This window comes from Mastigoproctus giganteus, chromosome 2, assembly GCF_048544385.1.
Source record: "Mastigoproctus giganteus isolate SK-2022 chromosome 2, ASM4854438v1, whole genome shotgun sequence".
Lineage (NCBI taxonomy): Eukaryota > Metazoa > Arthropoda > Arachnida > Uropygi > Thelyphonidae > Mastigoproctus > Mastigoproctus giganteus.
Window position 1 is genome coordinate 137,022,693 of NC_143576.1, and position 16,997 is coordinate 137,039,689.

General features: G+C 41.5%; 1 protein-coding gene across 4 annotated transcripts in view; it reads left to right on the plus strand.

Annotated features, from left to right (window-relative positions):
* Nucleotides 1-4,739: 4,739 nt before the first annotated feature.
* Nucleotides 4,740-16,997, plus strand: part of LOC150089589 (protein slit-like) — a 172,283-nt gene continuing 160,025 nt past the window's right edge. For all 4 annotated transcript variants that reach the window (XM_090389558.1, XM_090389559.1, XM_090389561.1 and 1 more), the window contains exon 1: nucleotides 4,740-5,510. In XM_090389558.1, the coding sequence (XP_090245684.1) occupies nucleotides 5,317-5,510 (194 nt within the window). In that variant the 5' untranslated portion in view covers nucleotides 4,740-5,316. The remainder of the gene's footprint in view (nucleotides 5,511-16,997) is intronic.

Here is a 16,997-nt window from a genome sequence, read left to right on the forward strand (position 1 = left end):
TTGAGAATATCAGTAGGAAGCACGCGCAGTATTCTCCATGACCTTTTGCATATGACACTTGTTTCTGTACGCTGGGTTCCAAGACTACTTACACTTGAGCAACAGAAAGTTCGCATGGAAGTTTGTCAGGAGCTGCAATGGACGGCTACTGAAGATAGTGAGGTTCTGCATAAGGTGAAAACGGCGGACCTTGCTTCATCATTTTGACCCAGGCAGTAAGCGACAAAGCCCTGTTTAGAGTCTACGCCATCGCCAACACCGAAAACAGCAAAAGTTGCGGCTTCTGCAGGAAAGGTTATGGCCATCTCTTTTTTCACATTCAAGGGATGGTTTACCAGCATGTTGAGCTACGTCATACGAATGTTATGGGACCTCACCACCGAACTGTACTGCACACTTTGAGGGATCACATTCGTTGAAAATGACCACAACTGCACGCACGCAGGTGGGTGGATGCTACATCACGACAATGCGGAACCTCCCATTGATCATCGAGTACTTAGCAAGCGTTAATGTCAAATGTGTTCCTCGTCCGCCCTACAGCCCTGACTTTGCACCCTGGGGATTTTTTCCCTTTCCAAGGTTAAAGAAGAAGTTGCGAGAAAAACGTTTCAAGTAGTCAGAAAAAGTTGTAAAGACGTCGAAGGCGATTCTCAAACGCATTTCAAAAAATGCCTTCCACCATGTTTTTGAAGAATGGCAGAAACGTTGGAGTAAACCCATTTGTTCAAATGGGGACTTTGAAAAGAACCATCAAAATGTGAATGATTAATAAAGATATGTTGCGAAAAAAAATTATGATCATTCTTTATTGAACAGCCTTCGTACATAATGCAGAGAAAATTTTAAGCACAGGTGAAGAGTTGTTGCTTTCCAGGGACACTGGTTGCCTTGTGAAAATCAAATTCTCATTGTGTGGCGCCCTGAGACTTTTGCACGAGACACGACACAATACCTCACATTAGTAAGTGAACTGGAGTTTTTTAGTATTAATATTAGTATTATAATACAAGTATGTAAGCTTTTTCTGCATCTTCCAAAAAACAAACAAACAAATCTATCATTCATACCTTTCCTTTCTCCAAAAAGTGCATATCTAATTCCAATTTCAATTTAACCAAACTATCAACCTCGACCACTGTTGCAGGAAATTCATTCCAACGATCTACAGCACGCTACCCGAAAGTAAACGTCACGGGATTCAGCCATGAATTACTCCCCAAAATTTTGTATTTATGTCTCATGTTCGTCTCTCTTCCACCAGTGAAAATATACCTCCCTCGCTCATTTTACTGATTCCCTCCAGGGCCTTAAGGTTTCCCTAAGATATCTAGTCCCCGAGCTTTGCTGTCCGCTCCTTCAAAGCCATTCTTCATATGTGACTCGATTTGCATTCATCGCTAATCTGTTGCCCTTCTCATCCCTCTCCAAAAGTTAAATGTGTTATTTTTAGATACCGTCTCCAGAACTGAACGCAGTGCTAAATGAGATCGCACCGTCGTCTTACAGAATGCCATAATCCCATTAATCTTTAATCTTAAAAGGCTTATGATGTTCTTTTCCCTATTTGTAAAGGTCCTGTTTACGTTGAATGAAAAATTTCATATTTGACTCAATCATAAACTTCGTGCATTTTTCAAATCATTTGTCAACCTATTTAAATCATTTTGAAGCAGAATGGCCTGATTCTGGTCGTTAACCATACTTTCGACCTTTAAATTAGCAAGCTCTGACAACTTCTCCTGAATTCCATCATCAATGTCATTAAGTTAGAAGATACAAAACTGAAACGGCTCCGACACTGCTCCACGCTGTGGATCAGTGTCGCTGGCCTATCCTGGATTATGTCCATTTATGCATGTTCTCTGTTTTTTTTAAATTTTAGTCAGATCTTGATCCAACGAAGGACCTTGCCATTAATCCCAATATGCTCCAGTTTATATAATAGCCTTTCATTGGAAACCGTGTCAAAAGTATTATTGAAGTCAATGAAAATAATGTCAAGGTTGTTGTTTCTTGCATTCATTCAATGCTGTGATCTTGTTGTTTCTTGCATTCATTCAATGCTGTGATCCATTAAGGATACCATTCCTATCGAGACGGTCCTGTGCTATGTCCTTAATTAGAGTCCACAATCTAATGTATCATTGAAGTTAAACTCACTGGTCTACAGTTTCCCATCACATCTTTCACACCTCCTTGGTGGACTGTGGAGACGTTGGCGCTTCTCCAGAAGAATCTCCTCGGAATCTAATAATGATCTCATTAACATCCTAAACGGGATGATGCACTCCATGTAGCTTTTTAAGTACAACAGGATGCTCCACTTCTGGTGTCTCCCTTCGCTCAACTTCATACCCTTCTCTGAGATTGATATGTTACTTAATTTCTTCTCTCCTTTTTCACTGAGCCATTATGGTTCGAATGGTATTTCAACTGTAACGATCTTTACAAAATACCTTCAACTCCTCTGACACTTCTGAGAGGATTTGAATATGGCTTCCGATGACTTTTTCAGTTCGATAAAGTAAGGGACCAATCAGATTCACTTTCTTTCTTTTGTGTATTTACGAAAATAACTGTTTGTCTCCATTTTCAGCAATCTTTGCTAGTGATTTCTCGCCTGTTTTAACTCATGAATGGTTTTGTTATGAATAAGTTTATAATACTTATATAAATCAGGATCTCGCGATAGTCTGTAACTGTCCCATGCTTTTTTCTTTTGCTCAATTAACCCTTGACATCTCCGGTTATCCACTTGGGCATCTTTGGCTTACGAAACTTTTCTACTGGAACAAATGCATTGTTGACTTTGAAATAAATCCCTTGAATACTTCCTATAATGAACTCTCGTATCCGACAGCATACAATTTTCTCTCCAGTTAATACTGTAGCACCTAGGAAATATCTCAATCCATTATAGTCCTAAAATTGAAGTCCTTCCCTTTTCCCTTGATCACAGAAATCTTTTTGGACGCTTCGCATTTGATGACATTGTAGTCACTACCTGTTGCTATACTGCATCCAAAAGAAATTTGTACCGTCAAATTTCTTTTAGATGCAGTTTGGGATCCTTGCTGAGAACCAAGTCGGTGGGTATTAGAGTCCCTTGTACTTTCTCTGACATGTTGGAATTAATAACAATTATCTAGCTGGCTCAAAAAAACATTCCTCTCTCTTCCCCCGTGGAATATTGCCCGTCCACCTTGACACTCAGCTGCTCATTCGAATTGCTTATAGAAATTTTTGTTGTATTCTTCAGAGTTTGTACGTGTAGCACACTGAATAGAGAAGGCCCAGGTTCGAATTCCGTTAATGACGAGGGGAACTTTAATGTCTTTTTCCGCTTCGTGGCTGAATTTGTCGGTCTCGGATGTAGAAAGCAAATTTCCTCCCCACCACCCGTAAACTTGGTTTTTCGTCCAGTTGTTGTCATTGTTGGATTTTAGGAGCATCGGCGACTAAGGCCATGTTTTTCCGTGTATATTGTCAGCCAATTAAGTGTGTTCTCTGGTGGATTGGTCGATTTTTTGTTTGCCGGAAGAAAAAACCCGAGTTTCCGGAGAAAAAACCGTGCTACTTCGCCTGAGACGGACTAACTCAGCCACGTTGTGAAAAAAAACCCATAAAAATTCCTCACGTCACCGATGGGATTCGGACTCAGGTGTTTTCCACCCGGTGTGGGGAGGACGGCGATCCTATCAACTGTGCTACCCACGAGGGTTAGGATATATTAGAGATGGGCAGATTGAGCTCATTGTAGAGTGGCTCTAACATGACAGTTTTTTTTTTTTTTTAATAGTTCTCAGAATCATTTGGTCTGTAACATACTCTAATTGTCACCTTCCCTTTACTGCACGTCTCTTGCACTTACAGACTTCGATCTTCATCATCCCTCTTGAACACACTGTGTACTCACCATAATGTAGTAATTCTTCGTGCGATCTCTGGATGGCACCACGTCTTCGTTAGTCCTATTATATTAGCATTGATTGATATAATCAGGATCAATTACATTTCTTCTTCTTCTTCTCTCTCTCTCCTCTTTTCCAGACTATTACCCTTATCCAAAGGACGACTGTACTTGAACGCTGTACACACGGCGGGTCAGTGTGAAACGCAGGTCATTCGTGATAGAAACAGGCTCTCAGCAGGAATGAGTTAACATCGGTTATCCTTTGATCCTTCCATCTGTGGGTCGTGTGTTGGTTTGTGCCCGACTGCGCGATTAGCTTCATATTTCCTTAAGGAAGAAAGAACTGCACGTGGGGCCAGTAAGAGCGTTGGCTATCACTTTGCTCTTTAGAAGAAGTCGGTTTCAACTCGCGTACGTCATTAGCGGAATGTAACTATCGTTTACACGACCCCTTTGGCTTTCCGATCAAGGGAGTTGTCCTCCTTACACACACACACACCATTAGATAATGGACCCCCTACTACGAAGACGGCTGCACAAACTGACGGTGCGTTCTTGTCGTCAGCCTCTTGTTGATCCGTAATGGACGGCGGTAAGTCAAAGCTCTTACGTATCGGGACGAAGTCTCAAAAAAAGAGATGGGAAAACCGTCTTCCCCCTGCCCCGATTTATTCGTCGACCACGAGATGCTCGTCGGAGGTTAACCTCCCCCCTCCTCTCCCGTAATAGTCGAGTCGTAGTTTCCCATACGTGACTCTCCCGAGTAACCGGTACGGCGGTTGCTGCTGCTGCTGCACGTCCAGGGTTAGCCAATCGAGTGACTGTCGTCGGAGCAACCAGTCGCTGCGGGAGCTCGGTAAGAACCTTCCTCAATAGTCGCACCACCGTGCACGGCTATTCTTTCGTCTGCTTACGGAAAGGTCAGTCGAGTTTTGTGGCGAAGTTACGCTCGTGTTATTCAGATGTCCGCCAGTGAGTGATGAGGATGGTGCTGTTCCGAACAGATAGTGTCGGCGGCGAATAAGTCACGCGGAGTTTTTCTCTTTTTCGTCTCTCTTCCGTCGAGGTTAATCTACGGAACTGGATGTTGTACGTGGTCAGTGGACGGCACTGAAGTCCGCTGTCTGAGATTTTGCTGCGAGGGTCCTTCGAGTGCACGCATCGGATGTTGGAACAATGGAAACTTAGGCTACTCGGCAACCATGACAACTGCACCGACGGCCACTTTCCCCGCCAGATAAACAACCTGAGCGTTTTGTGGCTCGTGGTACAGACACACTAGAGGGGGGATAAAGGGCAAATCCCCCTTGCACGTGCGAGATCCTTTTATTCCGCCGTCTGTGTCGTCGTCGTTGTGTGCGCGTTTTGTGTGTCGTCAGCAGAGCCGCTTAATCTTCGAGATGTCCAAAAGGCAGCTGTTCTCGGTTTTGCACGTGGTCGTCGTCGCCCCTCTGTTTCTGTGGCTGACTCCCAGCTGTGCCTCTCGCCTGTTCGGATGTCCCGTGGAGTGCGAATGTAAGGGGCTTACTGTGGATTGTGGTAATCGCGGATTGAAGTCCGTTCCCCGGAACCTACCTACGGATGCCAAACGAATGTAAGTACCAAGCGTTCATGTTACTGTTCCCGCGTTAGAGGTAGCACGCGCAAGGACACCCTTGCGCGAGGAATGACATTCCCTTTCTGTGTCGCTTTAATTGGGCCGGTGGGAGGGTTTTCCAAGAAGGTGGAGTCCCTCGTATTCTTCCCTACATTTTGACCTCTGGCTGCAGGCGTAAATCCAGCAGCTTGTGTTTTGGAACAAGTCATAACACTGGGACAAGGAGGGTATTAAGATTAGCATAGTGTTATCTAGTGACATCCCCCCCCCACACTGTCTCTAACCGATCAGTCAGTGACGAAGAAGCAGCATATTTATCGATATTATTCATATCGGAACTGTATTTTGGAAGAGCAGAAATATTTTGTCCTTTTCCCACCTCATACCATGAATCTGCTTCTTAAACGAGTCCCTGTTGGGTATTTCAAATGAATTTCCAAAGAATAAGCTCGTGTGCTTCCTCTGCGTTGAGGACGTTGGAAAAGAATGTTTTGACGTTCAAAGTTTACGAGCGTCGGTGATGTTGTGTGAAAGGGGTGTTTGTTTCCTCTTTCAAGAAACCGTTGCAACACAACAAACACGTTGCCCTCCCCCTCGCCATGAAAAAAGATTCCCTGAAGCTTTTACGTTGCGCCATTCAATCGAGGATCGCATTGGCAGTTAACATCGCTCAAACATAATCGGTATACCTCTACCGGTGCGCCGTCTAGTGGTGGATAAAGCAGTTGTTGAAAGAATTTGTCGGTAATATTTACATATTGTATTTGCCGAATGCCATTTAAAGTGTTTCTCAACGAAAAGGATTCTGTCAGCGATATTACGTGAACATTGTGAAGCCATTTCATTTATTCTTTTGGCAGATTCTACTCGAAATACTTTTTCACCGATAATTTCGTTTAGGGCAGGCAGCGGGAGATTGTCCCCTGGAGATATTGGGGAACCTTCAAAGATGTCTGCAATGAACGTCAAAAAGTGTTTAAAACTTTAGGTTAAGCAAATCGGGCCATGCCCGATCAGTCGTATCCCAGAATCCCACAGGATTAGCTTCACTTCCATCGTTGGTTTCACGCTATCATAGCAGATCGGTAGGCAATTTCGACTCTGCTTAAGCACACACGTTCCCGACCCTGTCTTTCAGCGTGCTACAATCACTGAGAATAGCACCCCCACCACATTGTTTTCCTTAATTTTTCCATCTATTTTTATTGACAACGACGGTCCTTTCCTTCCCTTCCTTTTAATTAAATGTGGGTGATTGCTTGCATTCCCACAACTTCCTCCTCCCCTCCCCTCAACGCACACACGCACGCCTGGAACGTTGCGATCTCCAACAAGATTACAGTGGCGTTGCAATGTTATTTTTGCTGTCACACTGCGTTAGTGACATATCCTCTCGACACCAGCGACATCTCCTGCGCTTCCATCCTTTTAATTTTCAGTAAGGTCTAGGAAACGAGTCTTCTTCCCTACCATTCCCTTAAGTATACAGATTCGCTCCTGTAGAAATTGAAAACTTCCTCCGGCTATCCTCGATCACTACTGTAGTCGAAACTCGCACGCCATCTAGCGACCAAGCGTTAATTCTCTCTGTACGTTATTTCCACGCACATAAAAGATGCGATTTTTAAGATGGTTGCTGTGTAACTTCTTAATCCTGACTTTGATACAATTTTTTACTGAAAAATACCAAAGGGGATGAAACGACCCGTGTCTTTTTTTCGGAGTTAGTCACGAACCATTCAATTGCGAAACTTCCTGTATTTTTGCTAATGTCCTAAATCCGTGAGCATCTGTTGGTGCAAAGAAAACTTTAAGCACAGATGAAGAATCCTCGCTTTCCGGGGATCATGGACACCTCGAAATCTAAAAAGGCCTCGATAATTATTTAGCTTTTGTCTTGAAGAAACTAATTCTCTTCGTTTCACTAATTATCTTCCAAAGACAGAAAACAAAGTTCTGTCTTTGAAAGATAATTAGTGAAAGTTCGAAGTTGAACCACACGCTGGTTCAACTTCGAAATTAATGAAACCCAAACCTCCTTTAATTAAACAACCACAGTCTACTAATTAAATAATATTATGAGCCAATCTCATTTATGTTGGAATACATAAATATCCTCGTGGTAGCGCAATACTTACTATCCCTGAATAGGCTTGGTTCAAATCCCTCCTAGATGGAAGAAACCTTTTTCGGGTGTTTTTCTAGTGGCTGAGATAGTCCGTCGAGTGCTGCATGGTTTTTCATCCAGCAAAGAGACCAGCCGACAAGTGAAATACACGATGTTAGACGCAATGTACTAACACCTCACGGCCTTAGCTGCTTTGGCATAAAAAAACAAAAATAGACCAGAATAAAATTACATTCCACCTGCTAAAGCTGCCTATCAGATCCAAAAGATGTAACGCTGTTTGAAATCATATTCGCCGCGCTCTATGCAGCCCCATTTTGAGGTATGGGTACGCCCCTAATTTCGTTAACCTCTGCAGACTTAGGCTGATGTCTGCACGTACGAATTTAATTCTTCAAATGTTTCAAAGTAAATTCAAATCGGGGTGAACGAAGGGAGAATTTGTTTTGATATTGGTAATATCCAGTGCTTCGGCAGTTTGTGGAAAATCTAATGAAGAAGCAGGGGAATGAATGTTCATCTGTTTGTCACCATTTCTATTCAACGGCGGATTGCCAGAGAATATTTCCACGAGATAGAAGTTCAAAACTTCTGTACGTTGAGAAGAGCTCAGGGCTGCATAAGGAAATAGTTGAGCTATTGAAGGAAACTGGGTGCGCAAACAAGTCATGAAGTGCGGTTACATGCGTGGATAGATTAGCATTAATGTGTTGCTCAGCCATCCCCGGCTGAGTGCGCGAATACAACCAACGCCATGATGAATCGCTTTCTCCATAACGCGCATAAAACCGCACTATATTTACTCGGGGCGGACGAGAACGTGAGGGGAAGGGCAGCAACAAGACAGCCAGACGCAGACGAAAAGATGTTTTATTTGTGGTGTGTTGGCTAAGCGCAGGAATTCAACCCCGGTGGTGTTTGCAGCAGCGACTCCCGCTCTTACGGTCAGGAATCCAGCTCGTCGTATCACTCAAGTATTCTCTTATTATTCCTCAGTCCCCTTCCCTTGAGGGTGATAGAAGTCTGGGTTTAAAGCGAACCCATTAACCCACTTAAAGATAGTAACGAACGTTCCGAGACATCCATTGTCTTCTTCGTCAGATTAATTGTTCCTTCGCCATTTCTTCCCGGCTCTATTTGCACCCATACGTTCGTTTAGAACTGTGTCCCTCGCAAATTAGACTCCAGGGGAGGGAAAGGAATGTGCGCGGGGCCGCTGAGATAGAGGCAATGAGGCATGCCTCACGCTCCCGGACCATATCCTCGAGTATCGTTGGTGTACGGTATGAGTTGGTCTCTGATAGAAGCAAACAGTACCACGCACTCACTGGACGAATCCTTGTATTTATCGCGCAATCATAAAACTTACCAAACAGTTGGGAACGTTGAGATGACGTCTTTCAAATGGGAAGAGAAATCTTCAGTAATCGCAACTGCGAGAACCAATCATTGCATTATTAATGCGATGGTTACCATTTTAAATAATTGCGTCCAGTCCATTCGCTGGCTTCGAACCACACTGACTGATGTAAGCGAAGCAGGTAACCCGGCGACAGTTCAGATTTATGTTGCTTCTATTAAAATGGTGCCGGGAAGAGTGCAGTACGTTGGGAAACCATTACGGTTACAAATTGTCCATAATTCGTATCTTTGAGGTCCGTATTTAGGGGAACCGAGGTGAAATTAAAGCTAATTTACTATATTAGGGAGTAGGACAAGACAGTTAAATTATCCGTGTGACACGTTACGTATTGCAGGTGGAAGGTTTGATGTCAGATCGACTGATGACTCCATTAGGTGGCAGTCGGCTAGGGAATGTTAATTAAAGGCGATGAGATAAAACTGTGCAATTAAGGAACGAAGGATTTCCTAATTTTTGCTGTTATGCGTATTTATTGTACTCGAGCATTCCCTCCCCCTTGAAAGGGATGGTCACTGGTTATCTTTTACCGTTGTCTTACACGGAGAATTATCCGAGATGCAATTATCTCGCCACAGACTTGCGTAGAGTTGTTCGCTGGTGTACTGGAACCACTCAAATCTTCTCTGCGCACCCCGCGGACTTCTCGTTTAGTTGAAACCGTATTTGGTAGTTGGAGGGGGGACTGTTGGGAGGAGGGAGGGTCAATTAACAACCATCGCTTATTTCGGGAACGAAGCAAGAAGGCAAAATTAATCTATCGGTAACCACCCAGGTGGGAGGGGCTGTCAAGGTCGACGGTACAGATACCGGTTGGTATGTTTACTGTGCACACATATATTAAATTAAACGGCGTTTCTAAAAGTGGGCAAGATGTACACCCCTTCCCCAGGTTAGGGCACGCTAATGGTGGCGGATGTCCTTATGAATAAGAATGGAGCAAACTTTAACTGACATATCTGTTGGGGGGATCTGAGATAGCTGGCGGCCCACATGGGGGTTTGGGAACGTGGAGATTATTTAATTACGATTAAAATATTTAAGACATCCGGTTTTATTCAGCGTGTCCCTTCCCTTGCTTTGACAGTTTTCGTTCTAATTCACGGAAAGTGCACTCGTGTTTTTATCAACTCCATGTTTCATAAATTCTGTAAAAATGAATATTTATTTATTTAAATCAGTATTGGATCCTGTTGTTGTAGGTTTTTGCGAGCATCGAGGAGTAAGGCCCTATTGCGTAGTATACGATGCATCTGTAAATTGCACGTGTTCTCAGGTAGATTTTTTGTTGGCTGGATGAAAAACCCGAGTTTCCTGGGAAAACCATGCTACACTCGCCTGAGACCGACTAACTCAGCCACGTCGTGAAAAAGACCCGTAAAAATTCCTCCAGTCATCGACGGGACTGGAACTTATTTATTGGATCATGTTTGACCCAATCGCTATGCAGCGTGTCCCAGGAGATTTGGGGTCCCAGGAGAGATATGTTGCACTACACTGCTGCCTAAAGTAACTGGACACCATGTTTCAAAGAATCTTTTATTCACCAAATGTGTAACGTGTTGGCTCACTTTTGGCTTTAATTACACGCCGTATCCTTCATCGTCTTAGATTTAAAACTGATTTTTGAAAACAGGAAGGCGATATTTCAGTTAATTTCTCCTTTAATACAGCGGTCAATTCAGCTACTGATTGTAGGTGAGTTGTCCTGGTCCGAATCCGAGATAATACAGACAGTACAATTTGATGGCATTTTTATGCTGGAATAGAAAGGGGCTGTTCCTGGCTCTACTGCTTCCACGATGTACGAAGAGCGGACTTGTCCAGAATGGCAACGTACGTGTGGGGACAGTATATTCTCCTCGATTCACTGTGATGATACAAGAACTGTAGAAAGACCAGATGTGTTTCTGTAGTGCGTGTTGGTTCTGTTTTAAGCGTTGTCTGACCATTTAACTACCAGGACGCTGCAATCATCTGGAAAGGTCGTATCCGTCCCTGACACGAGGAAGCAAGCCGTCTACGGCACGTTCCATCCTATCCGGATGGATAAGGCGGAAAAGGATCCTGCATCCACCAGAGAGCGAAAGCTGTGTAAAGTAGACAGCAAAAAGGGGAAGGACACAATTGTCACGTGGTCACAGTATCCAAATGGTCAGGTCTAGCAGCCTGGAAAAGGTCTACTGCAACTTTCAGATAATCACCGTATTCAAGTGGTCAAATTCAGAAGAAGTCAGGTCACATGCGGGAAACAATTTTTTTCTACAAGTCATTTAAAGGTACAACAGGTCAGGCTCAAGAGTGAATACAGTACGTCATTGCCAGTCCATTAATCAGATGAGTCAAGAGCAATAAAAGTCTAGCCAGTAAAAGAGATCCAAGCCAGGTAGTTCGAATGAATAGAATCAAAAGCTGAGGATATTTCATGACATCAAAGAATCCATACAGAAAGGACTTTACAGCACCAGGTAAAGATATGGGAGTTTAAGTCAAGAAAATTTCACATCAGTGTGTCATAAGGCTGAAAACAAAGTATTGCTAATAACAGTGTATACAAAACCTCTCGTATTAAAACCACCTTAGAATTATCTCATCTGTCCATTGTATTAGGTCCTTAAATCGTGTGCGTTTTTTCACCCAATTTGCCGATCGAAATATCCGCGTTTCTGGGCAGGCAGGGGAACCTTGTTGTCCACTCTTGAAACCGACTAACTTGGCCACAGAGAATGGCAATGCACAGCATGACATTCGTTATTTCGAGAAAGATTACAAATGGCTCAGGTCGAGATTACGAGAAATTGCAGATGCAAAAAGCGCTTCTGAGAAACAATGTTCTGCGGACATTCACCAGACCCGAACGCTAAAATCAGATCAGAAAACCGTGTACCGTGATTCGTCACCCCGTAGCAACTGTCCAACGTTTCAGGGAACAATTAAGATGGATCAACAATGTGCATCGAGTGCTGTATTGTCTGCTGCGTTTGCTGGAAATCATCCCTAAAATCCAATGATGTGAAATTCGTACATCTTCACCGCAGCAGGAAAGAACGAATAGCTGATAGCAGAGCTAGTTTTCGTACGCAGCTTTGTTCTTGGAGTTGTATCCTGAAATACTGCACATGCGCAGTCCAACGTGTAATTTCTGAACTCGTGCCACACCGCAGGTACATCAAATGCGAGAGATTTTCTTCCATTAACCCATTGTCTTCCATTTTCAACAAATATGGTGTCTCGTGATTTACTTCAGTCACCGATACGGACATTAAAAAAATAAATAACTGAACTAAATATTTAACATTTACCAGCACACATTCTCAAACATCATTTTCGATAAAAATGAATGAAGATAAGGGTAATTTTTAATCAATAAAAGCAAACTGTTATTTAAACTTAAAGATAAACAATACCTTTTATATCCAATGCTCGAATTTAATTTAGTTTGGCCAATAGGTTTAGTTAGAATGCATTACTCAATGAAACCTCTTTTCATTGGCAATATTTGGTGTAAACTTTCCTTGATGGAAGTCGGAGTCTGTCTTGTAATACATATTTCTAAATTAACTGTTCATATTCTCTAATTGGTCAATAATATCTTTAATTTGGTAATAAAGGCCTACACGTGAGGTATGGATATCGGGCCTTGTAGCGAGTGATGATTTTGGCAATAACTGTTTTTGAAAAGTCCACAGTATTTGACTGTATTTCTTCGGTCGGTTTGCTGGACGTAAAATTTGAGTTTCCAGGAGAAAACCAAGAAATCCCTCACTTGAGCCCGACTACTCATCCAGAAGCTTCGCATTTTATGAAATCATATAAATCGATCGTTAGTAATTAAGATGTTTTTAATATGCGGACAACTCTGCCATTGGTGGCAGCATTTATTATTAGGACCTCTTCAGCTGGCTCTAAAACTGTGCAAGAGGGAATGGGGAACCAAGTATGAACTATCACCTTGACCCTGCATAGGTTTAAGGGGTAGTACTACCTATATTAGTGAAGCAGTAGCCGATGTGAGCTTATGCAAATCATCTTATGGGTCCTCGCGTGAGTTCCCATGTTTATGTGACATGGCTCTTTTTGATTTTCGTTGTTCAGAGTCATTGCAGTCCAAATAAAGGTGCAGAGCGTGCCACATACTACTGGATTTCGATTAGCGCCACGAAACATCAGTGTATGCAATGTATTATATTTGTCACTTGTATGTGTGAGTTCTAAGTCCGGTTTATCTGTCTGCGGGATCAAAAAAAAAGGGGGGGGGGGATGGACGCTACGAAGGCTTTGAAAGCTACTTCACCTAAGAAGGCTTTCCAGTAGAACTGGAAACTAACAGTAACATTCCAAAGTTCATCTTCACTGCAGTCCTGCAAAGTTCCGTTGATGGGATCGTTTGGTTCAATTTCGTGACACTATGCTCGTGTGATTGGCCGACCAAAATCTGTTTCTAATTAGGCCTAAGGTCATCGACTTTATATCTTTTCCTTTTGGGCGTGCTGATTTTTTAATTTATTTTTTTCAAGTGCCTGGGAAGGAAAGCGATTTCATGAAACGGAGCCTCCAATAGTTTTTTCCCAAATAAAACGACATCCAGTTGAGGAAGGAAAAAATGCTGTTGAAAATCAAATGACACAAACGATTATTCGAGACTTCCATATCGTGACGGGACCTGGAAATAATTTGCAGATGGAATATAATTACGTTCAAATTACACGTTATTCAACGCTACGCAAGTTTTCTTTCCCGCAACACGACCAGACAACGGCAGTGAGCAAACGTGACTGGCTTGGCGAAGTTTTAAATGGCGATGTCGCAGAACTACAACAAAGAGAAAAGATTAATGAAACAGAGGTCTTGTCCCGAGTCGTTCTGAGAATCCGGATGACGTGCTGTTTATATCGTCAATTTTTTTTATTTCTTCGTCTTTTTTTCCAAGTGTCCTTTCAGCGGTTAAATGGCTTTCATCGCTATTTACAGAAATGCAAATGGATTGTTAGCTCATTACCTACGTAACAATGTCAAACTTATCTTCTGTTATTTCGTCCTCGCGCTCTTGGCATCCATTGTTAGACATCTTTATTGTTGAGTGTGGTAGTCTCGTGACGCATTGTTGAACTCTTTATTAACACTCGTCTGGTGAACCAGTTTTCTTTTTCTTTTTAATAAAGACAAGGTGGGTTTGTTTTTACGTACTCGGACTGATATTAATGTGTCATTAACAGGAATGCTGTTGGATTGCATTGACATTTTGAAAATGTAAAAGTGATAAATATTAAACGTTTATTTACAAAAAAAAAAAAAAAAAAAAAAAGAGCATTTTTTGTTTTTAAATCTATGCCATCTATTCCAACACGGCTTTGAGAAACGTACACTTGACCTATTAACCTCCGCTTGTTGCCTAGTGAAATGACATTTTCCTTTAGCATCCTAGCGGTGCCCCTCACTTCCTGCTCTACTAAATGAGACCTAACATCACCCCCTTCTCTCTGTTCCCCCACTAATACACTCACTAAATTCGGAGTGGGCTACTTCCTTATTTGCCTCTCTATAGATTGTTTTTGTAATCTCTGGAACCTTTCTTAGCACTCACCTCAAATGTTGTTCATTTTGTTACACACTTGTTTAGAACCCAGACGCGGAAATACTCCTGGTATTTTCACTGTGGCAGAATATTTAGAGGAATAACAAACGTTATGTACAATGAAACCCAATGCATGGTAATCTGAGGTTGCGGTGATTTTGACACGTTTCTGAATGAGCCATCCTCTTGAGAGATAACGCCCAGATCCTTCATCTTCCTCGCCCTCTGTAATGTCTTGTGACCCAGACTGTATTCATAAGTCAGTCTGTCTGTTCCTTTTGTAGCCGTCCGCAAAAGACTCGATGTAACTATTATTCGAGTTGAGATTGAGATCATACTTTTTTTCTCCCTGCGTTTATGGAGGCCATTTATGGTTGACGGCAGTTCTTACTGCAAGTAGATGGTCGTTTGGGGACACGAAGAAAGCACTGGATGTAGCCCTGAACTCTGTAATGTCTGTATTTCTTATATACAGTACATTAATGTGTATAAGAAATTTCTGCTAAAGAAAACTGAAAGTTTTGACCAGTCAGGCTGATTGTTATTAAAAAATAAAAAAAAGTTAGATAATGTACGTTTAATTACATTTCTCGTCCTTTAGATTTTTATTTCTTAATTTAAATGATTTTTTCTTTTTCTAAGATTAATAGAAGTTAAAAGTAAATAATTAGTTATTTTCTTACCAGTTAATTACTAATTAACTAATAATATATAAAAGTAGCTGTTTCCACTTCACTGTGTAGCCCACACAACGTAATGGCCACCACTCAACATTTTTGTAATGTAGTTTACTTATTTCCTCCTGGATTTTAATGCCACTCGAATTCTGTTGCGATTAATATAATGAGCAATTAGTAATCATTCATGATTTATATATATTTAGTAAACCGATGACAAAAAAAAAAAAAAAAAAACTCATCAGAAAGCAATCACTTCATATGCGAAAACATTTTTCTGCGCGTCCACCATATTTCCATTCATTCCATCAATTCACGCACGGCAACAAAAAATATCCACTTTACTTTTGTTACAAGGTACAGTATAGGGATAACCTGCATGTAATATTTAAGAAAAAATAAATAATAATTGCTGGATTTCTGTTGGTCACAATTTAATGAAATTTAAAATGCTTGAGGAGTATTTCTAAAAAGCCAAGTGTAAAATTTCATCAAAATCTTTCCAGTGGAAATCCAGAGGAAACCAGAGGACATGCGAAGGACGGACAAAGAGACGAACAGTCATGGTAAAGACAAATGTGCCTTTGACCGCTACTCTTTGACCTACTGGCCTCTAGAGGGTCTGCGAAGCCTCTTCCTCATTACAGTATTGGAAACAAGAAATCGCATGGGACAAGGCTATATAAATACGAGTAATAAAAATAAACTTTGTGTTTCTTTCTGAAACCCATCATTGTCCGCAATTTGTTTCTTTGTTTAATGGATAATCTGTTATAAACGCGTTTTTGCAATCCATGCCTTCCACTTTTCTCAAACAATTGTTGCCCTTTTAAACTTTTCAAAATAGCAAAAAGCAGTCGATTGTGGCAATATTTGATCGCCATAATCCTCTTGAAAAATCCTTCTTTCTCGATTTTCATCAGTGGCATGTAAAATTTCACAACTTTGTTTGTGTTTCAAGTCCACAACGAATTTGGAAAGCGACTTGAAAACAAAGTTAATACAATGAGAAGAGACTACTACTGAGTGCAGTGAATTAACAATGCGAACAGAGGAATTATTTTCCATTAAAAAAATCAATCTCTGAAATTGAATTTCTTGAAAATCTGTTACGGAAAAATCATTCATTCTTAGCCCCCATAATTAACCAAATGAATTAAATGTGAGATTAAAATCATCAGGGAGGTGGATCTTCCTCATAAAAGCACCAAAGGTGAGCTGTCTCAATTTTCCTGATATTTGTAACTGGGTGACCGGTTCTTAAATAAAAATTGTACGCGCCCCGAGCACGCATAGCGGAAGTTAAGTGAAACTTCTTTAGAATCTTTTGAAACGTTTTATTATTTCAATGTTACAGTGGTTACATTAATATTTTACAATTGTTTCACAAGTTTATTACAAAGTTTTTACGGTTCTCTCCTTTGTACTCAATGGAGGTGGTTTCGGTGGTCTCATTGCACGTACATGCTCTACACGCCTTACAACGCTCACTATTAGTCGTCAGCATGTTGAATAAAATTTTTTTCCCTTCGAAATTTTTTATGAAATAATGTAGGTAATGATGAAAGAAATATTTTGGTTTTACAATCTTTAAAATCGGACTGCTAGAAGCTGAGATATAGCGATTTAAAACGTAAATGCGACACGCGTGCGAGTTACACCGTGGTCGCGCTGTAGAGGTAAT